The following is a 25,019-nucleotide window of genomic DNA, read 5'->3' as shown; positions in this document are numbered from 1 at the left end:
GGGGAACAAGTATATGTTGACCGTAACATGCTTGTTTACTAAATGGGTGGAATGTCTCCCGGCCCCAAATTGCAAGGTAGAAATAGCAGCTGCCCTGATGATCAATCACATCTTCTCGTGTTTTGAACTACCCCAAAGGATTGAGTCAGACCGAGGTAGCCACTTCACCAGTGAAGTGATGACAAAGATGTGGGAGATACTTGGGGTCAAAAGGAAAACTACAAATTGCCTACCGGTGTCCTCTAGTGGTGGAGTTGAGAGATACAATAAAAATATTTTGAGCATATTGAAAAAGTTTGTGGCAGATTCTGGGCCACGTTGGGACATTCGATTACCCTTTGTCCTGATGGCCATCAGATCTACCCCTTCTTCTGCAACAAAAATGTCTCCTTTTGAGCTGATGAATGGACGAGGGATGGTGCTACCCCAGGATCTGCTCTACAGAACCCAAGAGCAGACCTTGATAAATGCCTCCACAACTCATGAGTATGTTGAGAATCTGAGAAAACACCTTCAACATGCTTTTGCCTATGCTCAGCAGAATCTAGAAAGATCTGCAGACAGTATCAAGACCCACTATAATCTTAAGACAATTAAAAAAGAATATCAAGTAGGAGACCGGGTCTACTTGTACAATTTACAAAGGAACCAAGCCAAAGAGCGCAAATTCCTCCCAACTTGGCTGGGTCCTTTTGAGATTTTGGACAGATTTTCACCAGTCGCCTACAGAATCTGTATCCCCAAGGGCAGTTTGGCAGAAGGGGAAGACAAGTGGGTCCACATAAACCAGCTGAAGTGTTGCCATCCCAGGCATACTTTGTAAAAAATAGAGGAGCCAACCGGAAACCCAGAGGGGGAAAATCCAGAAACATAAAAGAATCACTAAATGTTCATCGTGTATGTGCAAGAAGAGAGTTAAGACCATTAGTAAACATAGATGGGAAATATTGCCAATTATAACCAGTGCAAGTGTCTTTCCCACTGCTGACATCCCCAGATGACGTGTGGACACAGTAGTGGGAAAATAGCCATAACCATGTTATGTTCTATCTTCTAGACTAAGAATCATCCTAGGGATTACCAAGGAGGACCACTTGGGGACCGGGAGGGAAGACCAAAGCATCCCTTAGTGCTGCTCCATACTCCCAACCATAACCAGCAATACACCCAACCAGAACCAGCAATACTCCTGACCAGAACCGGCGAGGAGAGCGGGTCGCCTCCAGCACTGACGGGAGAAGCGACTGAAATTCTCCACACGGACAGAAAAAGAACATCCCAATCTCCTGACATCCCCTTGACAGGAGGTCAAAACCAAGTCAGGAGGGGGGGCTTCGTGGGATGTATTGACCCACTCCGCTATGCTATGCGGCATCACCCTGCCAGGTATGGTGTCAGATACAGCAAAATGGCCGTAAAACCCGTGTGTGTGCCCAAAACCCCTGAAAATTGCACTTTTCAATGCACAGAAAGATGGTTGCCCAAACTGCCACGCATGTTGTCAGTGGTGGAACAGAGCTCTCACTACTGAAATGTGTCACTGGGCTCCACAACAATTAAAAGCGGAGTACAGAAGGAAAAAGCAGTGCTTTGCTAAATAAAACTTCAAATATTGCTTAAAATCACCTTTTTGTTTGCTGCTGAAACTTCAGAATGCCGGTACATAACCCCTTCCAAATCTTAGTTTAAGGAATCACTGTGAACTTACAAGGTCCTGAAAGGCTAAGAGCAAAAAGAGATCTCCGCAGCAAAAGTGGCCTGCCTGTGGATCTGTCAAAGAATCTCTGTGCAGCAGTGGGCTACCTGTGATGACAGCTGTCAGGGGCCTTCCTGATTAAACTTTGAAATATTATAACTGAAAGTCAAATGTTTGCAATATAAGAGGCCTGTTACTTATAGTAACCCATATCGTAGTTGTTTTTGATCCCATAGGTTTAAAATCTTGAATGAGAATTATATCTGTTATTTGATGCAACAAGTTTGTTTTGTGCTAAAATAAAGCCAAAAGAATTTAACAATTAAATTAAGCCTGGCTGGGGGATATAATTCTATCCAGGGGGAGGGCCTTCCTCTCAGCAGATGCTGGCTGAACTGCGCCATTTACAGGCTAGGCCAGACTATTGTCTCCAGCCCAGGACTAAACAATGGACATCCTCCAACCCAGAATATTGAAGGTGTGAAAGGTCAAAAAACTGCTGCAGCCCAGGAAACGCCTGGCTGACAGAAGAAAATTCCAAAGGAGGGGGCCACCACATGCTTCAAGGAGCGACAAATACTGACCGTTTGGTGTTAACAGGATATGTAATGGACAGTTTTAGAAGGTGTAGAACTTATTATCAGAAGGGTTGCAAAATCTGAAAATGGCAGATTTATTAACCTAATTTTTAGCACTACCATTGAAAACTTAGTACAACCGTGTAGCTTATTCTGAACAGGAATGGCAATAAATGTGGGTTTATGGGGACTGTATTTCAGCTAGAATTGTGAAACTTTATACACACATTCCCATGGTAAACATGCATATTTGTGGACATTTACAGAAATATTGGAACATGTTCTCATTACAAAATTGACAAAATTCTGCAGAAAGTTGAAACAAAGTCTCAGAGCTGTGGGAGTTTGAGGAGCAGATACTCCATAAAATAAGCAATCTGTGTATGTGATTTTTTATAGAGGTTGCAGATGTGTAAATATGTATTTTGCCAAAATTAGACTGTGTTCCAATGGCTAGGAGTGGATTCTCAGCATCATAAAATTATACCATAAAGATGGCACTCTGTTTCTCTCCTCCCATCAAGGCAGAGAGTAGACACTGACCCAATCACCTTTCACAGGGACAAGCTTAGCTAAGCCAGCCCTATACTCAACTTTAGTGATGTCATCTGGCATAATATATAGGGACAGCTGACAACACATAGGGATTTCTGCAACTTTTCTATCTCCTGACTGATGGAGGAGCGCTCTGCTGTTGAAATCTACATCTTCCTTGTTCCAGACTCCAGATGCTTGGCAAAGCAAAGGCCTATGCATAACTGAACCATTCTCAGCTAGGCCTCAAATTCTAGAAAAGAAACCCAAAAGTCTAGGAGAAGCATCATAATACAGCCAGGCATGCTGTTAATGCTTGCCTACTGAATTGAAATATCCTAAGAACAAAGAAAGGCAGATCCCATGCAGTCCTGTGCCGTGCTGTGACCGGAGAGCCTTGGTGACCCTTTCCAGTCCGATGTGCACAGCTGTCAGTCCCTGATGGATCCGATTCAATGGTCCAGAATCCTGATGGTCCAAAATCTTAAATCCATTTGTTTTGTGAGTATTAACAGGAAGTTACTGTTGATTACTGTGCATTATCTTGTCCCCTCCTAACCACTGAACTATCCTTACTCCCATAATCAGTAACATTGTCTAAATCCGTAGTGAAATCTTATTCGGTCTATCAGTAAAAGCATCCTTGTCCTAGTCATTTTGTCAACTTTGATCTATTAATTTCATTCGAGTGTCCAGCCGAGCGCTCCAGGGTGGACATCGAGGAACCAGGATTGAGTAGCAAATCCCTCCTGACTCTTACGTTGTGCCGTCCTGGTGGCTTAGCTTGGATGCTCTAGTCCATAGTCAATATTTTTCTGATTTTAAAACTGAAGCCTCTGTCCAAATTCTCATGCCTATTTTACAAAAACGACCTTTACTAAAACCTCTATAACTCCCTCAGTTTTTATGATAGAAACGAAATTCCAACTCCTACACATTGCAAATCAGTGTGATTCTCCCGTTATAGCAAAAATAACGCAAGGAAAAGTTTGCTGCAATTTTAAAATTTGAAAGGTTTTACACATGTGAAATAGCTTTAAACTGATCCCAACTTGGACTTTAATATTTCAAATGTTTTCTGCTGACTAAATCATTGCTTGTGATTGTATGCACCTATTCAAAGCGGCTCCCATAAGAATTTAGAACAATTTAAGTATTTTTGACCACATTTGGTGTTTTGGCCCAGTCAATTCTAAAGAAAATGTTATAAGCCATCCTGACAACTGAAAAGTCAATTCCGTTTTTCTCTTGTATTTGATGGGGGAAGGTGGTACTGATATTCTGTTTGATTTGTGCTATTCCTGACTACCTGCTCTCTCCTCCCATATGTTTACATTGCTTGTTGGGGGGTGAAGGGTTATTGCAGGGGAACCTTTAACCATAGTGCCTTCTGCCCAAACCAACACAAAAGTATTATTTTCCGTGCTGCATATGCTTTGATGCTCATTACTTGATTCATAGAGTATTAAATATATTATTCTGTGTTATGTCACCCCATTGGTGATTGTTGTTTATCTATTAAAACATACTGTGATTAAATATTAAATACATTAATAAATAATTACCTTTACAAACTAACCTGATTCCTGGTTCAGTGTGACCGGGGGGGGGGTTCCAGGAGAAGTGTGTGATATGAGTGGTATATCGTTCAGAATATTGAATTTATAGACAAAAATAAATAAGGGTTTTAGTTGTGCACTACATGCTGGGCTTTGACTTGGGTGTGTGCCGGATTGAAATCACTTACACCTTGGTCATGTGAAAAAAGCCATGTTACTTCATGTCAGGGCGAAGACATCTCAATATTTACAAGTAGGGTTATGTCATTACCCGCAATGAGCAAACCTTGGTAGTAGATCTCAGACTTGATAGTAGTATTGCCCAGGTCTAAAGGGTGTCCTTCAGTGCTGCTTATGAATTTTGTTTTGCCTCTATAAAGTATTAGATATAGATCCCTGGTGTCTCATTGCAGACAAGGTTTGACGAAGCCACTCTTTCCAGGCATAATTTTCCTGTTCCGGCAAGACACTGTTTCAGTCACCCGATTCTCCCCTCTAATGCTCGGAACACCCCCACAATCCTTGCTCTCCTGCCATCCCCCACATCAGTGGCTCCTGTGACCCCTGCTCTTCCCCTTGCCTCCAACCATCGAGCATTGTGCGCCTAATATTGTACCCATACCACCAACCTCTCCCCTTACCCTTACGTCGCTGGTCCGCCTGGAGCTCCTGCTTCTTCAGACGGTTGTGCAATTAGGATGTATGCTGTTTCCTAACAGGCTACTGCTTGAAAATGTTAAGCTAAATGTTGGATATAACTTGTAATACGTCGCCCAGTTACATCAATAATTGGACTATTGAACTAAACCAGTGAATCTGTGATTAGAGCAATTTTTGAGAGGATTGCCTCATGGTTAGCAGTAGCAGAATTTACTTATAACCGTAGGACATTTCCCAGCACGGTTCCATTAGTATAGGTCTGAAAAGTGTAATAATTACTGAAGGCATTAGAAAACACACTGCAAAATGTAATCATGTATGTCAGGAAAGCTAAAAGAAATGACTGATAGAATTAGTAAAGCTACGATATGGGATAGGGCAATATGGTTGCAATACAGTTCCAATTACCAGTCATATGGCATATTGCCAATGGTTCATGTTTCACTGTTAAAATCAGCTGTGCCATCAGGCTGAGGGGAACACAGTCTGGACCCATCACCTTTAAAGATGTCGCAGAGTATTGTGGATTCACATATTTGTAAGTGCCAATTACAGTATTTTGTTAACTGGAAAGGGTATGGTCTTGAACATTGGTCTTGCGAACCACCAGGATTCATTCATTCATTGATCTGGGTTAGTGAGAAACCTCCATAGGAGAGTATCCATGTAACCCAAACGGAGGAAGCAGGAGTTTAGAGAATGGGTACTGTTAGAATCCAAGGATGGGAGCATTTGGATTCAACAGGAAAGCAGGTCACAGACAGTGGAATGTTTGATCTAGTTAGTAAATCTAGAATCATTCCAAGAGGGTCACTAGAAATGACCAACTGGGACACAGTAGAAGTAGGACGACTAACATTTCTGCATTAAAGCTGCTGCTAAAACACATCACAAGCAAAAGAAGATTATTTGGTATTTTCTAATGGTAGCTCATCTTAGTTTGCAACATTTCATGATCATGTGTTCTACCCTTCCCTGATGCTATTCTGTTGCTCGCTGGAGGATTTCCAGTGTTGCTTTTTGGTTTCTTTCCACAGCTGAGTCCTATTTTCTTGCTCTATACATTTTCCCTGCTGCCCCTTTCCCAGCCTCTGCTGACCTGATTCAGCTATAAATCTTCCAAAATCCGGCAGCACTCTTTCTTCAGTGTTCTGTAGTCACTCCACATTCCGACAGTCTTAGACTGCCTTCAGTTTTTTTCCCCTTCTTACCTTTGCACCTACCATTAAAAAGCCTTTTCTTGTAGGACAAGTCCAGGGCTTTTTTACTGCCTCTTAAAATACAGGCCACTGCAAGGAGGTATGGGGGAGTTGGTGGGTGTCGGTGAGGCAACACGGCCTAGGTTAAGTGGAGCTACAGCATGGCGGGTAACACATAGAAACCAGGTAAGAGACACCACTGATCTCTATCTGTTTCCATTTACTCTTATTATGGAGTTCTCTGAAGAGCCAGTTTATCACCTACCATTGTTTTGGTTCCCTGTCTTCCACTGGTAGTTGCATTGTACTCCAGGCAAAGGGAACATGAAAGCCACATTTGGAGAAACAAAATGGAGGTGGCCAGGAGAAAATATGGCTGCTCACTAGTCTGCTGTGATAACTCGATAGATGGCACCACTCAGTAAGACAGCAAAGGCAACTCATGGTCCACAATGATGATCTCAAAATAGTGGAAGAAAGCACAGCACATTTTAACTTTTATGATGTGTAGATAATGGTTTAACAAAAAAACTAATGTGATATAGGTCTCCTTTGAAAAGATTAAAGAGCCATGTCTTCGAAGATGGACTCTACTGGTAGAGGCTTGTTTTAACGCAATAGCAACTATTTAAAACAAAAGGGTTTTGGGGTCAATTGAAGATACATTACATTCAGAAAATATATAAAGGACCCGGATAAAGGTTGTTAAATGTTGCCTTACATGATTGTGTGTGACTGATGTACCTAGGATAGTAAATTAATCAATAGTACCTTTGTCTTGTGTGGGATGTGTCCACTAATCGACAAGTATGAGATGGTTGAGAGCTAAATGCTACCTGTGTGATGTTGCTGGGGGAAAGGGTGGAGGATGAACAAATGGGTTCCATGTCATTTCATCACCTGCAATTTCATCCCCTGTCATTTTAAACTTTACCTTTTTTTGGGGGGGGGGGGTCCACCCCACCCCCCCCAAGCCCACCTCCCACACTTTGTTTTGGCTATTGCCTACCCACCCAAACCCTTATCTGCCCCCCCACCCCCCCCAAAATAATTCGATGAGCATATTTGTTGTAAAATGCACGTTAAAATGCCATGGGATGAAAATGCAGGCGATGAAAGGATGTCGAACCAAAAAAATGTAACCACTAAACAACACTGGCCGTTCAACATTTTCCTTCATTTTATTTTTGTGGCTTTTTAATAGCAAGGTCCAAAATTGCTCTTTCTTAATAAACAGACTGGTGTAATGTGACTTATTGCAATGTACTGGTACTTTTTTTTTAATTTATTTATTTTTTTTACTGTCCCCCTACATTCTCCTGTGTGTATCATTCTCAGAGTGGTTATTTCCCATGAAATGCATGTTCCTATTTCTGGTGGTCATTCTTGCATAGATTTGGTTACTTGATCGTACAGTACGTTTTGGGTTTTATAGTTAGTGTGTTTGATACAAAATATTTAAAAGGGCATGCTGGAAAACGTACTCAGTCATAATGGGCAATCAATTCAAAATCCCACTGTCTTATAATAGAGGGTGTCTCCGTGTATTTACTCTGTTTGGACCTTATTAAAAAGTCTTATGTTTTCAGCCCAAGGTGGACCTGGTGTTATCCGTTGATGCCTTTTGATCCGTTAGCAGGTGCAAATTATTAAGGGTTTTGTGGATTACAATGCATTGTCTACTGTAAGTGGCAACACATACTATTCTTTTGTCAGTTTCGTTGATGGGTTTTACCATAAGGAGTTTCTTCCTTTCATGGACAGTTGTTCTTTTTTGTAAACTTGACATAATACGTTTGGGATATCCTCATCTCTAAGCCTAGGCATAAGAATAATTACCATTTTATTGAGTTTGCAGTTTTTTCACTTCCTCTGAATCCTTAGAAATTGTCCAAAAAGGAGATTTCGTTGCAAGTATTTGGGATTTGACTTTGAAGAAGTAACAGTGTTTCTATTGGTAGGTTTCCCATATAGAGTGGTGTATAATTTATTTTGGGCATTTTATGCAATCCTTTGAAGGTAATATTTTATATGACCACTGTCTTCATAATGGAAGATTCATTTTGCATAAGTAAAGCACATTTTGGAAGAATGATAGGTTATGGAAAATGAAGTCTTAGATCATTAAGATGTAACCTTTTAATTGGTTCCATAGATCCACCCTACATATGAATACTTTCTGTTCCTCAAAATGTGCCATTTGCAAGTGTTTCAGATTTGGTGCAAAAGATGCTCCTATGGAGTTTCCTTTGACTTGTATAAAAATGTTGTTTTATAGGTAAAGGAAAAGGTTCCAAATCATCAGGATTGGAAGTAATCGATGTTGCGTTCTGGTAAATGTAGTAAAACGATCACAATGTCAGGAAGGGAAGCCATTGTTTTGCATTTTGGGAAACATAATAGAAGCACCAAATATGTACATGTATTTTAGAGGAAGAAAGAACTCTTATCGCATTCTGGGAAAGACAGTATAACTGAATTGTAAAACATGTATTGAGAGGAAAATACTTTGTGAGAGAGAGAGAGAGAGAGAGACAGAGAGAGAGAGAGAGAGAGAGAGAGAGATCGATTCTGTGAATAGATAAACTGAGGAATGTAGTGAAAATACCAAGTGTACAAACAACCTTGAGAAGAGCAAAGGGGTGCATCTTGCGTGTGTATTTAAGCATACCAGCAAATATCAGCCTAGGCGCAAGAATATAAAATCATCCCGACAACTGGCAAATACTTGAATAAAGATTTTTGGAAATATATTTTTTGTTTCTAACGATTTCCTGGCAATTTCACCTCACCCTCTTAAAAGTAACCGCACCCTTTTTTTACTTCCTTTTTATGTGTGAACTTGTTATGCAAACAAGAAAACAGACAGTGTGATACATTGGTTGCTTTCTTCTGTATTTTAGATTTTGATCCTGCTCTTGGAATGATGACTGGAATTCCACCAATTAATCCAATGATGCCAGGCCTAGGCATAGTACCCCCACCAATTCCACCAGACATGCCAGTGGTGAAAGAGATCATACACTGTAAAAGCTGCACCCTCTTCCCACCCAATCCAAGTAAGTTTTGGCTGGTTTTTCAAAAGTGCGATACTGCTGTCAAACAAAGTCAGAAGTTTTGAATAATAATGTCATATTACTGTGTATCCAATGTTCTTTATCTCATAACCACTCTTGCCATCAGTCACCAGGTTGCCTTGGCTCTGCTAGGACCAACCAGCGTGTCGTAGCATCGTCCTTTCTATAGAACACCAAATGCTTTGACCCTCTCGGTGGGGCTGGGGGTGGCGAACAATAGGGTACATTGAGTGTAATGGTAGGGGTACGTTGAATAACCATAAGTAGGGTAAGGTTTGTTCTTATTTATTGATAGGAGTAAAGTGGAACCGAGAAAAGGATGCTTCTCTTTTCTTTGCAGTGTATTTCTGGCATTTCATTAGTTTGTTATTATGGCCGAAACCCCTACATAAAGATCCTGAAACAAGAGTTCACTGTTATAGTAGTATACCATGGATTTATCGGAAATAAACAACATGTATTAATCCGTGCACAGTGAATGATCTCACTCAACAAAACGGAAATGATTTTGAATTCTATTAACCTGGCGAGTTATATGCAATTACTTATTTACTTTAAACAACAAAGAATAATATTTAAGTACATGTCAGAACAAAAAATGATCCATGAAACAGTTAACGCATTTAATGTAAGGAACTCATGGTGGCAACAGTAAAGACAGACACAAGTGATTACAGTTCAAGGGTGTTTATTAAACTGTATAAATGGGTGAGAAAAACACCTAATCTAAACCTAAATCTAAGATGACCGCAAGCTACGACCATCTAATAATAAGGCAATCCTAGTGGTGTCTTGTCAAATAAAAAGGGCCTATGCTAAAAAAAACGATTTCCAATCCTTACCGCTATGTTACAACATAGTGTGGGATAATGTTCACGAGAAAAGAAAGAAGTGTTCACAAAATGATAATTCCGGATGGTATTGCGTTGTCTCCCTTCCCCAGGTTTTTAGCACAGGACTAGGCAGGACTCTCGAGCACAGCACACTCCTGGGCTTCTCCAGCACAAGCTTACAGTTTGTTTCCAAAATATCAGGTCCTTCTGTGGACAAATATATTTTACACCATTTCTCTTTCCTCAGAAGGCCTGATGTGCTATAAACAACAAAACAAAAGTTCCTTTCAGTAATCTTCCCGTCGGGTGATTTCCCTTCACCCGACGGGCTCTCATCCCGAGCTCTGATCCTTTTACAACGTTCTCCCTCAGTCAGGTTCACTACAGCCTTTCATTGAAGATATCAGCAACTTGTAACATTCAAGAGTCTCAATGTCCCTTTAGATAATCGTTCATTGTTGACATCCCTCAGCCGGGTTCACACGTGTCGACACAATGTTTATGGGTTGTTGCGTTTTGTTCTCATTCGCGGGCATCCCTCAGCTGGTTTCACATTTTCCAGCTCAACAGAGTTCAGTTGGTTCTAACACCTTGTGGGATTTACTTCCTTTCGCTTTTTCCAGCCCCTGGTCAGGCTTTCTCTTAAGCCCCGGTCAGGCTTTCTCTTAAACCGCAGTCATGCTTTCTCTTAAGCCCCAGTCAGGCTTCACCTTATCCCCCAGTCAGGCTTCACACATTCACTGCTCACAGGGCGTTTCCCTCAGCCAGGTGCAAATGCCTGTTTCACAATGTCCAAACTTTGGTAATGGGTTAAGGACTTTCGATTGAACAAGGGGTTTTGGCTCGACCCTTGTATGATCACCTTAACTTTCTCTGTCTGCCTTTTCTATGGCCTCTTGGTTCTATAAAGTTCACAAAAAAAGGGGACCAGCCAGAGTCTTTTGACTGGACACCCACTTGGCGCCAGACCACTCTGCAGCTGGTCTTTGCCTGGGCTTTAGAAGTTCATCAGCACACAAGTTCTTTGTTTATAACGGGTTGACGTTTGTAATTTTCGCTCAACACCGTCTGGTTTACTATCGGTTCTCCCTCCGACTTAGCGACTATGATGAACTCGTTGTTGTTTCTTGTTTCTGGAGTGAAGGACAGTAGCACGGTAGAAAACGCATCTCCCTGCCTCGGTAATTAGTGCAAGAGAGTCCTGTGCACCGTGGAGATCTGTTATACCACACGACAGCTGTAGTCCCGGTCTTATGATTCCTTTCATGGAAGCTTTGTGGGCTCGGGTCATAACGAGCAAGGGCACTTCCCTCTGTGTTGTCCTTTCCGGTCTCGCTGCCTTTCTTCTCCGTTTGAACTCCCGTCCTGGAATAGCTGCTTCCTCGTGCGTTTGTCCTGGCTCAAAGTATGCCCTCGTGCTCTGCCTTTTTTCCCTGTGGGGTACAGAAATGGCTGTCAGGTGTGTGTAGTTATTGTCAATTGCCTTACTCTGCCTGACCCCTTGTGTTGGGACATGGCAGGTAAATGGCTTTGGTGTTAGTCCGTTGTCTTTCACAGTGTAAGAAAGTGTTTGTGTCGGAAAGGAGGTTAGGGGGTGGTGGAGCTTCTAAATATCCTACGGGGTAGGATGGGGAAAAGGTGTTATAAGGAAGGGGGTACTGCATCTCACCCATCAGTGTCCGACTTCCACTCCACGAAGACTCCCTATCCAGGTGATCCTCCCCCACCTCCAGGAACTGGATCCAATAGCAATGGCGTGTCCTGGCCACCTGGATGACAGATCTCCAGGGACTAGCGGGTGAGACACCTTCAGGTTTCTCACAGTAAGGACAATCATTTTGTTTGACTGGGAATCCATTTGTAAAAGGACAGGACATCATTGGGTTCACCTCATCTGAAGATGCTTGACAATGTCACTAAATCCAACTAACCCAGAACAAAGGATACACTGGGAACACCTCTGTGTTAATAGTATCTAAATAGCTCTCACTAGTCTTGTAAGGGAAATTATTTATTTAAACAATTATAGGGGAAACAATGCATTTGTGGCACAAAAATGCATACTAAAGGTTTTCAGCATTGATGTACATTGCGGAGGACCAGTGTCCTTACCAATTGGTCAGAGGATGTGGATATAAAACCAGATGATGCAGGGGAGGTAGAAACATGAACCAGGGACAAGGACAGTAGTGGAGGAAGTGTTCCGTTTTCGGATCTAGGGGTGAGGAATATGTGCTGTGGGGTTGTCCTAAAGAGGTGAGGGAGAGGAGAACAGGGAGATGTGGTGGCGTAGAATGCTATGCAGGTGGGTCTTCAGAAAGAAGGAAGGCTAGGAGGTTGGATTTAAATGGAGCTAGAGAGGGAGTAGTGCGGAGAAGAAGAGCATTCCATACTTAAAGAGCAGAAACGAAGCGAAAGGGGCACGAGAGCTGGCAAAGAGGTGAGCAGAGGATGATCCTAGGGAGCGAGGGGGGAGAGTAGGGAGTGAGATGAGCTGATAGGTATGGAGGGGCAAGTTTGTGTATAGTTTTGAAGATAAGAATGCGTTTATACTTTGCCCTCTGGTTCATAAATAACCAGCCTAACTGACGACCGGCTGCGGTGCTGGAGGTGATGCGGGGGGAGATTGAAGAGTGTATGGACAGCAAAGTTCAGGACTTTGTCGAGAGGTAAAAAAGCATAGTTTGGAAGGCCATAGAGTAGACTGGCACAGTAGTCAGATTGAGAGAATACTAAAGCAAAGATTAGGTGTTTAGCAGTTGTGAGGAACTTGAGGGCATCCTCCCATCTACTCCCTTTGGATCTTCCTGCCAGATGGCCAGAATTGGAGAATTGGATTAATGATTTGTTGGTATTGTCAAACTTTGAGCGGGTGATGTTTGTGAGACAAGGAAAGGAAAATAAGTATCTAGCTCTTTGGAAACCATTTACAGATGTAAATGTTTGTTTGGTTTTTGTTCTGTTCTATGTAGTCTGTGTGTTGTCTTTATGTTTTTGTACTGTTCTGTGTTGCAATTCTTTATTAAATTGTTTTGTGATTAGGGATTTTATTTTGAGAAAAGAACAAAATTTGTCTTGTATTATTAGAAAAGTTTCAATATTTATACATGCATCGGACTTCTTTTGCTTCCATACCTATGTACAATTGAGTGTTATATTTTGTACTCTGTTTGAACTTTTGAGGATGTATATTTTCATTATTGAAAATCTTGAAAATAAATTAATAAAAGAAAATCCCCCACCGTTTCACAACCCTTCTCCCTAAGTCTCCGTATCCCCATCCTCCCAATCACCTGATGGAGCGTCTGATCCGCACCCCACGGAAGACTACCCTCATATCGCCCTCTCACCCCATTACCACCCACATATTTCCTCCATGTCTCCCTCACTGCCTCAAACACTACGGTTCTTCCCATTTCACCTACTGGGCACCATAGTAACTCCACTGGTCTAGTATTTGGTGGCAGATTCCCTACCAATACCTTGAGGGCCCCCCCCCCCAGTTGATCCCACACCAGCATCGACTGCAATTGTGCCGCCACGAAGTATTGCTCATAATGCGGGAGGCCCAGTCCCCCTTCCTCTCTAGTTCTTCGCAGAACTACTAAGGACTGTAACACTTACCTGAACTCTGCAGGAAAACCACAAGGACTCTTCTTAGTGAGCGATGCTACTTCTAATTAGAGACCTCCCTATTGCGATGGAATTCCTGTCAAAACACAGAAAACCCCTCTAAGAAAAAGAATTTAAGTTTTTAGAGAAACGATGGGCCCTGACTCAATGTTGAAATCACTATGATTACACTATTCCTATTTACCTTTTGCTTTTTTATGGTGAGCTCTCCATCCTGCTTCTGCGCAGGGGTGCGTGTTCTGAAGAATGGCCGATGAAGGGACTCAGTGGTTCATGCGTGGGAGTGAGAGCAATTTAAATGGGAATTGGCACAACAATTTCTAGAATCATGTGTGGAGAATAGCTGAGAGGAACTTGGGTAGTATGGCAAATGGAAGTGAACCCAGAGGACACAGGGAAACAAGGAACCCCTAGAAATATGAGGTACTACCTAATACTGGGCTACTGCAGATACTAACACTAAGTACCTGAATGAGGAATCATAACCCGCCAAGGTGTATTTTAGGTATTTGTAACCAAAACACCATGTTTTGAGACATTCGACAAGAATAGGTCTCATTTGTTGTATCTAGTATGTTGTTTGTACTTTATTAGCACTTTTTGGTGATCAACACACAGCACTTTATTTAACAGCACTGGTCACTTTGTCAAAAAAACTTTTTACTGACTAAATTTTATGTGTATTTTTTTTTAACCTTATATGCTTTGTATTAAAATTGTTTTTAACCGAACTAATAATGAAGTTAGGTTGTATATTTTCCATTAACTTCTTAGCGTCATTGTTTTGCATCATGTTTTAGTGTGATAATTCATGTTCAACCAGGATACAAAGTGTCCAAACCTTTATTAGGTACGGGAGCCTTTATGGTGTATTGTTTTCTAATAAGATATGTCAGGTTTGCTCCCCGACTACCTCTAGTATACCTGATTTCCCTCAAAGTGTGTACAACCACCTCATACTACACAGGTCACAGATGACACTCCCTGATGAATAGCCCAATTCTAATCTTCCAGTCATATGCTGATACCACTTTACACTAGGGGAAACGTAGAAGGCAAGAACCTGATCTCTCTACCCACCACTTCTGACTAAGATTTCGAAGGAAGTGGAATGCTATAAAACAAACCTCAGAGTGAAGACTCGGAGAGCGGTTAGCAAACGTGTTAATGTATAAAGCAGCGTTCTATAAGCGGAACATAAAAGGCTAGCTCCGTGAGGTGAGCGCACTCAGAATAACATAACACCATGCAGTAACAAGAAAAAACGTAAGAGCGCAAACACCTTACAGCGCAACCACATGTGTGAGAATACTTGCTGTGAATAATGTGCCGTAACTGTAATTCACTCTGTACACGGCAACGTACTTCAAAGACAACCGGGACAACACCGTGGACAAGCGATGACAGGAACAGCTGACTGACAGGAATTTTCTGACGAAGACACAGGGGGCTGCAGGGCTGAAAACTAACGAGGGAACCAGAAACTAAACTAAAGACAAGGGAATGCGAAAACTATGATGCTGTGGAGACTGTGGAAAGAATATGACAGCAATTCCCTTGACAGAGCTGACCGCGATAAGCGTTAACTGCACAAGCAGAAAAGACGCGAAGCGCCGAGCCCTCGAGGGGCGGGGCTTAAGTAGGGAAGGAGTGGAAATGACTAGACCCATACTGTGACTTCTAGGAACAAGGAGGCAGCCATGTTTTGAAGTCAGGAAGTGACTCCTCGCTTGTTTTATCTATATTGAGTCTGCACTTAATCCGTGAATGATATGCACAGGACCAGGTTTTCTTGGAACTACCTTTGGGAGTTTTAGCTGTGATCATGACAAGGACACTCTCCTTCTCCCCACACCCCACAATAGCTCCCTAATCTTGGCATCTAACATTTTAAAGAATATTTTCTTTGCCACATACGGGATTTTGGTGAAGAAGTAAAGCAGCCGCGGGAGGACCACCATTTTACAAAGTGCCACCCTACCCATCAACGAAAGGGGCAATACTTTCCACAGCTGAATGGAGTCTCCTATTTTGGACAGTGCCCTCCCTGTGTTGTGTACAAACGTTTCTTCAACCTCATGAAACGCCTGTATCCCCAGATACTGAAATAAATCAGTTTCCCATTTTATCCCCAGCTCCGGCAGCTCTTCCAACGGGTGATCCCGCAAACCCCCTAACGGGAAGAGAACCGATTTCCCCGGATTAATTCAGAAACCCGACATCTTTCTGAAGTTCTGCAGTATCTCTAACAGCTCTGGGAGGTATATCTCGGGGTCCACCACATACAACAACAGAGCATCCGCTTAGAGGGACACTACATGTGTTTGCCCTCCCACTTCGACTCCAGCATCCCTCATCTCCTGCTGCAGGAACACTGGCAACGGTTCTAGGGCCAGGGCAAACAGAATTGGGGAGGCCGCACACCCCTGCCCTGTCCCCCTTTCCAATTCCCATGTCCCAGACACCCAATTATTAGTCCTCACCAACACCAATGTTTTTTATACAACGGGGCCAACTACCTACGTATCTTCTCCCCAAACCCAAATTCCCGCAGCACTCGAAACAGCCATTTCCACTCCAACCAATCGAATGCCTTCATAGCGTCAAAGGAGGCTATCGCCATTGCACACCGCTGTGATTTCACTAAATCCATAATGTGGTGCAATCGAGAGATATTGCCCGATATGTTCCTGCCCCCAATAAACCCACACACTAAAACAAATGTTGATTACTAACACAGGTAAAAAACCAGTGTTGGCCAAGGGAAACCAAGAGCATCACATAGTGCCAAGGGTTATTGGTTGTGTGAGCTGTAATGGGTATGGTCTGACAACTGGGCCTAGACCGAGTAGCCCTTACTTGGGAAAGAACCAAGGAAAGCCAAGATACAAGGCTGTGTGGCATAAAAAGTGCTGAGGTGAAATAAATCATCTGTTGAACTGTTAAAAAGCCCAATAGATACAAAGTTAAACTGGTAGTGTCTCATAAAGTCAAGATCTCTGAACTGTGTTGAACTTTGGGAGGGGAACCCTGAGATATCCTGGAACTGTGTTTAACTTGGGGAAGGGAACCCCAAGAAGGGTTGGAACTATTTGGAACTTGGGGAAGAGCCAGAGCTTGAAGAAGCTCAGAACTTTATTTTGAACACTTTCTTTGAGTGCAGACATTCCTACATATTTTATATCTTTATTTGTGAGGGCAAGTATAGGTTTTGGACACAGACAGACTTTTGAGTTGAACTTAATGACATGCACTGTCCTTAGTTTATTTATTTAGGGAGATCCCACCTTAGCTTAGGGCAAGTTAGGCCTCACTCCATCCTGACAATTGAGATATATTAAAATCTTTTGTTAAGAAAAGAGAATCTGTTGCCCGTGTCTTGCTTCATGATGCCTTCACACAGTGTTGAATGAAAGGAAGATGTCTTACTTTTCTGATGTTGAGGAGGTTAACCAGGGTGCAGTGGTAGTTTTAGAGATGAAGAGGGGGCAGTTGTGAGATGGGTCGAAGACAACACCAAGGTTGCGAGCAGAAGCAGAGTAGGGAAGGCTAGTCAGGAGAGAAGAATAGAAGAGTGGGAGAGGAAGAGATGGCCATTTTGGATGGGGAGTAGAAAACTTCATTCTTAATGGAGTGGAGCACGAGTCAGTTAGATGCCATCCAGTATTTGATAGCAGTTAAACATTTGTGACCATAGTTCGTCCGCTATGGTGGGAAAGGAGAATATCTGTGTGTCATCAACGAGATGTTTATAGGAGAAGACATAGGAGGAGATCAAGGTGCCAAGACCAGAGGTATAGAAGTGAAGAGAAGTGGACCTAGGACTAACACTTGGGGAACACCAACAGTAAGTGGGTGAGTGGGGAGGCAAGGCTTTTCCAGGTCACCTAGAAGGAAGTGTCAGGAGGCAAGATATGAAGCAAACCAAGTGAGGGCCCTAGCTCTGATGCCTAGGAGAGATATTGTTGAGAGAAGGTCCAAATGGTTGACGATATAAGAGATGTAGTTGCTGACATTGAGTAGAGCTGACTCAGTAGAATGAAGAGGGCGAAAGCCAGATTGAAGAGGACCAAACAGTTTGAGTGTGTCAGGTGAGTCGTTTGAAAGCTACACTTTCCAGGATTTTGGAATTGTGAAGTAGAAGAAAGACAGGACGAAAGTTGGCAGGACAGTTGGGATTTAGGCCAGGTTTCCTAAGGATAGGGATGACGGCCGCCCACTTGTAGGATGATGGAAAAGTGGCACTGTCAAGAGAGGAGTTGAAGAACGAAGTAAGATATGGAACCGCACGGGTAGCTCTATGACCTCCAGCATGGGGTCTGGCATGGATTCACATGCTCATGAATATTCCCCGTCGTCAGGCCGGGAATCCTCGGTATAGAAAAAATCAGTATCAGTTTAGTTTCTGATCTGTCTTTCTCAGTAGTAACCAATCACTGGTCTCTGGGTCATACTGCCCCCAGCCAATGACTGCCCTCTCCCTAAGCCCCGCCCCTGGCAGCCATCCTCAGATTTTTACCGCACGTTCAAGTGCTGGGAGTCCTCGTGCTGTAGCTCTCAAGCTTTTTTCAGGAGATTTTCTCATTTTTTTCGGTTAAATAGAGCCTCAAGCTCCACCGTTTATACATTCGATCAACGGGGATCCGTTTCGGAGTTTCTACGCCCCTCAAGGGTGAAGATTTCATCGAGTTACACTTTTGGAGGATTCCAGAAGTTCCGAGGCCTACCCGGACATGGCCCAGGAGAAAGGGAGCTCGACGCCCGGGAAGCTGTTCAGCACCTGCCCTGGATGCCAGCTTCAGAACGTTTTCAAGGAGGACGAGCATTAGTTATGCCTCTACTGTCTCCATGAGGACAAGACGCACAAGGAAAAGGACTGCGCGTTTTGTGGGAACTTGTCGGAGTGGACCATGAAGGATCGCCACCTCCATCTCGCCAACTGGCTGGAAGGTAAGAGCCCGCCAGGCGAGAAGAAGAAAAAGAAGTCAGAGCGGTCTTCTAAGTCCTGTGAGGGTGCCCCGGCGACGGGGGCCCAACAAAAGGCTAAGCACCGCGAGTCCGCGGGCACCGGGAGCGCCGAACGGTCGGGCTCCTTGGCTGCCAGACAGGGTGCATCCTCCCCGGTGCCATCATCCACGAGCCAACGCTCTGGCTCGGGTAAGAGGAAGTCCGAGAACCCGGCGAAGCTTCTGGAGAGGCCCCGGTCAATCTCGAAGATTCCGGCAGAGGGGAGTGAGGCTCGGACCCTCCCCCCAAGGTGAAGGCCCCAGGCGTACAGAAGGTGGCGTTCGCCTTAATTCACCCTGCTAAGACCTCGATTGAGGATGTCGCCGCGGCCCTGGCTCAGCCTGTGGAGGCTACACCAGTGGAGGCGCCCTCAGGTACCAGAGTCTCCCTGCCACCGCGGAGGGAGTCGTCTTTCAGGCCCATCGAGAAGACCCCCACAAAGTCCTCGTTGGAAAGGGTGGGGGAGGGGCTGGTGGCCATCGTGGATACGGACACGACCTCTGAAGAGGAGCTCATCCAAGTCGTGGAGGAGGCCCAGCCCATTGGGAGGGATCCCGACGAGGGCGACGACGAGGGCGACGGTGTCGCAGACGAGGCTCCTCAAGAGCCCTCGCTCCCGTCGTTTCCGGCGTCGCAGGACACCTCGGCGGCCATTTTGTCAGCCATCCAGTCCTTATGCTCGGAGATAAGGACTAGGTTGCCCCTTCCCCCGACAGAGGTACCTGAGCCAGACCCGACGTAGGAACCGGAGCCAGGACCTTCGGAGAGCCCACCACTTAAGAGGAGGAGGACGCATCCTAGGCCTCCTCTCCCGCTTCTGCGACCTTCTCTGCCTTCGCCCCGGTCCACTACCCATGGGGATGATACAGGCATGGACATGACTACGACGGGTACGGATGACGACGGAGGCGACGACGGGACTTGTCCCCCGTCGCCCCCTGCCCGGGAGTCCCCGCCCGACGAGATTGGATCCTTCCATGCTATGATTTCCAGGGCATCCAAGCTCTTCCAGCTCTGCCCCGAAGAAAAGAAGAAGGAAGGGTTCCTTTACCAACGGTGCGAGGCTAAAAGGAAGACGGTCCTCACCGTACCGCTTCTTGATGACATCTGGGATGAGGGGCTCGCCCTCCTCAAGAACCCTGCCACATCTCCTGCGAAGAGGGACCGGTACGAGAAGAAGTACCGGGTCCCCGACGCTGCCCCCTTGTGCCTTAGGGCACAACCTACCCCGGATTCGGTCGTTTCGGCGGCGGCCAAGAAGAAAGCGGGGGGGCATCGGCCTCAGCTTCAACCTCCCCGCCGGACGGCGACGGTAGGAAGCTGGATGCGATGGGACGACGGGTCATCTCATCTGCAGCGACGACGATCAAGGCGGCCAACGCCCTGGCCATCGTAGCCCGCTACGACAGAGAGTTGTGGTTCAAGATCGCCCCTCTATTGGACTTCCTTCCGGATGCCAAGAGGGCTGAGGCCCTGGAAATCTTACAGGAAGGTGAGATTGCCTCGGACCACGCCATTACGGTGGTTACGGACATCGCCGACACCGGTTTCCGTCAGTTGGGCAACAGCGTTTGCCTGAGACGACGAGGATGGCTCAAGGCGATGGATTTCCGCCAGGACCTACAGACCAAGGTTTTGGACATGCCCTTCGATGCGAGGCGGTTAATGAGTCTCTTCAGGCGATCAAGACGGACACGGAGACGGCCGGTGCACTGGGTGTGCTCCAACAGCGACGGCCGTCCTTTCGGAGCTCCGGAGGCAGACAGGGTGCCTCCAAGGGAGCGGGCAGCAGCTCCTCGACGTACCGTCAAGCGGCAAGATCTTCGTCGCAGGAGGCCTACAGGGGACGCGGCAAGTCGGGTGGATCCCGCCGTCGTCGCCAAGGTGGTCAAGGAGGCAAAGCGGCCTCCAAGCAAGATTGAACCGACCGTCGGGTCAGCCCCCTGCCGAAGCACCCCGGTGGGAGGCCGGCTGACTAAGTTTGTCGGCGTGTGGGAGTCCATCTCCACCGACTGTTGGGTGCTGGACGCCCTGGCCATGGGGCACGCCCTCGAGTTCCAGAAGAGGTGCCCCCGCATTCCTCCCATGGCCAGGAAGGAAAATCACGTCCCTCAACTGCTGTTGGAAGTAAGGGCGATGCTCAGGAAAGGTGCCATCGAGCTCGTTCCAAAGAGGCTTCGGGGCTCCGGAGTTTACTCAAGATACCTCCTCGTAAAGAAGAAGACAGGAGGATGGCGTCCCATCCTGGACCTGCGACGACTGAACAAATACATCAAGCCACAGAAGTTCTGGATGGTCACCCTCCAGCACGTGCTGGGACAGCTGGAGGAGGGCGATTTCCTGTCGTCGTTGGACTTGGAGGAGGCATACTTCCACATCCCTATTCTAAAGAGACACCGAAAGTTCCTCAGGTTCGTGGTCAAAGGGCGACACTACCAGTTCAAGGCCCTCCCGTTCGGATTAAAATCGGCGCCCAGGGTGTTCACCAAGTACCTCGCACCGGTGGCGGCGCGGCTGCGCCTGCAGGGGATCCACGTCTACCCCTACCTGGACGACTGGCCCATACGGGCAAGGACAAGGGAGCTCGCCGTGGAACACGTTGCGAAGACCGTCCAGCTGCTCACGGACCTGGGGTTCTCCATCAACTTTCCAAAATCCCACCTGGTCCCGTCACAAGTCGCACAGCTCGACACAGTGGCGCGGCGGGCCTCACCGTCATAGGAAAGGATAAGGACCATCCTGGGAAAGGTGCAAAGTCTGCTGGCCACAGACGTGGCCAGAGTGAGGTCTATCAAGTCCCTCCTCGGAATGATGTCCTCCTGCATTTATCTGGTGTGCCACTGCAGACTTCGGATGCGGCCCTTGCAAGAATTCCTCGACGCCCACTGGATCCAGACGACGGGCAGCTTCGAGGACAGGATCCCGCTCGACGAAGCGTTCCATCAGGCGATACGATGGTGGGGTGTCCGCTCTCATCTGACGGCGGGAACAGGTTTCCTAGCCCCGGCCCACCAGGTGACGGTGACGACGGATGCCTCCCTGGAAGGTTGAGGAGCGCACACCGGGGGTCTCCACGCGAGAGGCCTTTGGCTCCCAGAGGAGAAGACTCTCCACATCAACATCTTGGAGCTCCGTGCAGCGTTCTTGGCCCTCAGGTCCTTCCTTCCGTCCCTCAAGGGCAAGGTGGTGAGGATCTTCACCGACAACACCACCACGATGTTTTACATTCGGAAGCAGGGCGGAACCAGATCCCCTGCTCTATCCAAGGAAGCCCAGGATCTGTGGCATTGGGCCGTCGCCCAAGGGATGTTTCTGGTACCCTTTCATCTGGCAGGGATAAAAAACACCATCGCCGACTGACTCAGCAGAGAGCTGCGCTCGTGCCACGAGTGGGAACTGCGCCAGGATCAAGTGGACCGACTCTTCCGACGATGGGGCGTACCCCAGATTGATCTCTTCGCGACGGCGGCGAACTCCAAGTGCCGGAGGTTCGCCAGCAGGTTTCCCCAACCGAGGAGCATGGGCGATGCTTTCTCGTTCCCGTGGGACGGCCTGTTCCTTTGTGTTCCCGCCGTTGCCGTTGCTACTCCGGCTCGTCAACCAGCTCAAGAGGTCCCGGTGCAGGATGATCCTCGTCGCACTGGCGTGGCCGAGGCAGATCTGGTTCCCGGACCTTCTGGACTTGTCAGCGTCCACACCAGTCAAGCTGCTGACAGACGCGGATCTTCTCTCCAGAGAAGGAGGCGCCATTCTTCATCACGAACCAGAGTTGCTGAACTTGCAGGCCTGGCTCCTGCAGCACTAGAGTTTGGAGGATACGGCATACCGGCCGACTGCAGAGAGGTTCTTGGGAAGGCCAGGGCATCCTCAACTCTAAAGTGCTACGGACACAAATGGAAGAGGTTCTCTCTCTGGTGCCGTGCACAGAAGATTAACCCTCTGCAGATTACGGCCCCTCAAGTATTGCTGTACCTATTGTCCTTGGCCAAGGCTGGCCTATCTCACGCTTCCATCAAGGTACATCTGGCTGCCGTCTCACGTTACACCAGAACTACAGGACGGGCGTCCTTGTGGTCTCATCGACTGGTGAAGGAATTTATGAAAGGACTGTTCCGATCATTCCTGCCGGTGAAGGCCCCTGCCCCGGCATGGGAGCTCAACATGGTGCTGACTAGGCTCATGGGGGCCCCATTCGAGCCTATGCATTCAGTGCCGTTGAAGTTTCTGTCGTGGAAGACAGCATTCCTCGTGGCCATCACCTCTGCACGACGAGTGGGAGAGATCCAGGCCCCGTCTTGCAAGCCTCCATACTTGACTTTTCACGACACGAGGGTGGTGCTGAGGATGCACCCCTCCTTCACGCCCAAGGTGCCGTCGGACTTCCACCTCAACGAGCCCTTGGTGTTGCCAGTTTTCTTCCCGTCGCCTTTGTCGCCGGCTGAGAGGACTCTGTACTCGCTGGATGTAGCTAGAGCGCTGAAGTTCTACGTGGACCGCACAAAGAGTTTTCGGAAGACATCACAGCTGTTTGTGAACTTTGGACCTGTGAATCAAGGGAAGGCTCTCTCGAAGACTTCCATTTCCAGATGGCTCTCTGGCTGCATCATGCACTGTCACCGGTTGGCAAACCGACCGTTGCCAGGCCGTCCGAGGGCCCATTCGACCAGAGCGATCGCTGCTACTACGGCGTTCCTGTCTGGTGTGCCCCTGCTCTACATCTTCAGGGCTGCTACGTGGAGGTCGACGCACACCTTCACGAGATTCTACTGCGTCGACCGGGATTCCAGGGAGGAGTCCAGAGTCAGCCAGGCAGTGCTGCGCAACCTGTTCGCCTAAGGTGAGCCTGATGAGGTAAGAGTTGCTTAATATTGAGTTGTTGTATTGCTTGATATTGAACATTTTGCCACCTCCCGTGGTTGTGCATGTGTATACTGCTATGTATTCTTATATTCATGAGCATGTGAATCCATGCCAGACCCCATGCTGGAGAAGGAACAAGTTACTTACCTGTAACTGTTGTTCTCCAGCATGGGTCTGGCATGGATTCACATGCGAACCCTCCCGCCTACCCCTCTGCGGCTCTTCACTTGGTCATACTGCCACTTCACGTGCTACCAAATCTGAGGATGGCTGCCAGGGGCGGGGCTTAGGGAGAGGGCAGTCATTGGCTGGGAGCAGTATGACCCAGAGACCAGTGATTGGTTACTACTGAGAAAGACAGATCAGAAACGAAACTGATACTGATTTTTTCTATACCGAGGATTCCTGGCCTGACGACGGGGAATATTCATGAGCATGTGAATCCATGCCAGACCCATGCTGGAGAACAACAGTTACAGGTAAGTAACTTGTTCCTTCTGTGCACTTTACCAGCGTTTCCTACCCTACTTGCTTTCCTCTCTCTCCTCCTCTAAATCTTACTTTATGGAATACATATTCTTTAGCACAAAACCCATTCTGTTCTTGATATTTCTTTTGCCTTAATATACATTTTCGAATGGATTGTGTCCTCCCACATGTTCCTCATCTTATGATATCTTTGTTTTCCGGCTTCAGCTGCTTTGGACATTTTTTTGCTTCTCAGTAGATGGTGCTGTGCTTCGACACGGTCGACCTGATGTCCATCGAGGGCTTCCATCTCGGTTCATGTAATTGTTGCATATATATATCGCGCACAGCACCCGTTGGTTTCAGTTCCATTTTTCCGCGAATGCGATAGCTTTGAGAATTACGACGCGCTTCAGTTTTCATTATAATGAAATGCTGCGCCGAAATGTCCATCACTGACCTGCATAAAATATGCTTCTGGTGCCTCGGCGTCGAGCATGAAACTTCGGACTGTCAATCTTGTCAGTCAATGTTGAAGACGGGTAAGGCCCTAAAAGAGGACACTCCAATTAATCTTCAAAAAAGTCGAATAGAAGGCACTGCAGATCACTCTCTTCTCCTCCTTCTTCCTCAGATACTTCTCAGGAAAGAAGCTTAGTCTGCCCGACTAAATCCTTTACAAGAGTGGGAATATTTCATTAAAAAAAAAAGAGAGAGAAAGAGGCCCTGTCCTCCTCGAAACAGAAAGAAAGTGGCCATGTTCCAGTCGATGAAAAGCAGAGGGCCAAGGCGAAACCATGCGTGCCCTCAAAGCCTAAAACCTGTCGAGATTCTTTGAGTACTCTACGGGATGAGAAATCATCCAAGAATCCGTCGGATCGAGGCCCGAGTCCCTCGAAGCATAAGTTGAAGAGT

At 46.3% G+C, this 25,019-nt stretch overlaps 1 protein-coding gene across 6 annotated transcripts in view; it reads left to right on the top strand.

The window, feature by feature from the left end:
• The window catches only part of ENOX2 (ecto-NOX disulfide-thiol exchanger 2), a 2,107,113-nt gene that overhangs the window by 988,980 nt on the left and 1,093,114 nt on the right, over window positions 1-25,019 (top strand). For all 6 annotated transcript variants that reach the window (XM_069613111.1, XM_069613112.1, XM_069613109.1 and 3 more), the window contains one exon: window positions 9,130-9,285. In XM_069613111.1, coding sequence (XP_069469212.1) covers window positions 9,130-9,285 — 156 coding nt within the window. The remainder of the gene's footprint in view (window positions 1-9,129; window positions 9,286-25,019) is intronic.

This window comes from Ambystoma mexicanum, chromosome 5p (genome assembly GCF_040938575.1).
Source record: "Ambystoma mexicanum isolate Mex_15411 chromosome 5p, UKY_AmexF1_1, whole genome shotgun sequence".
NCBI classification, from domain to species: domain Eukaryota; kingdom Metazoa; phylum Chordata; class Amphibia; order Caudata; family Ambystomatidae; genus Ambystoma; species Ambystoma mexicanum.
This window is presented reverse-complemented; position numbering and strand designations above follow the sequence as displayed.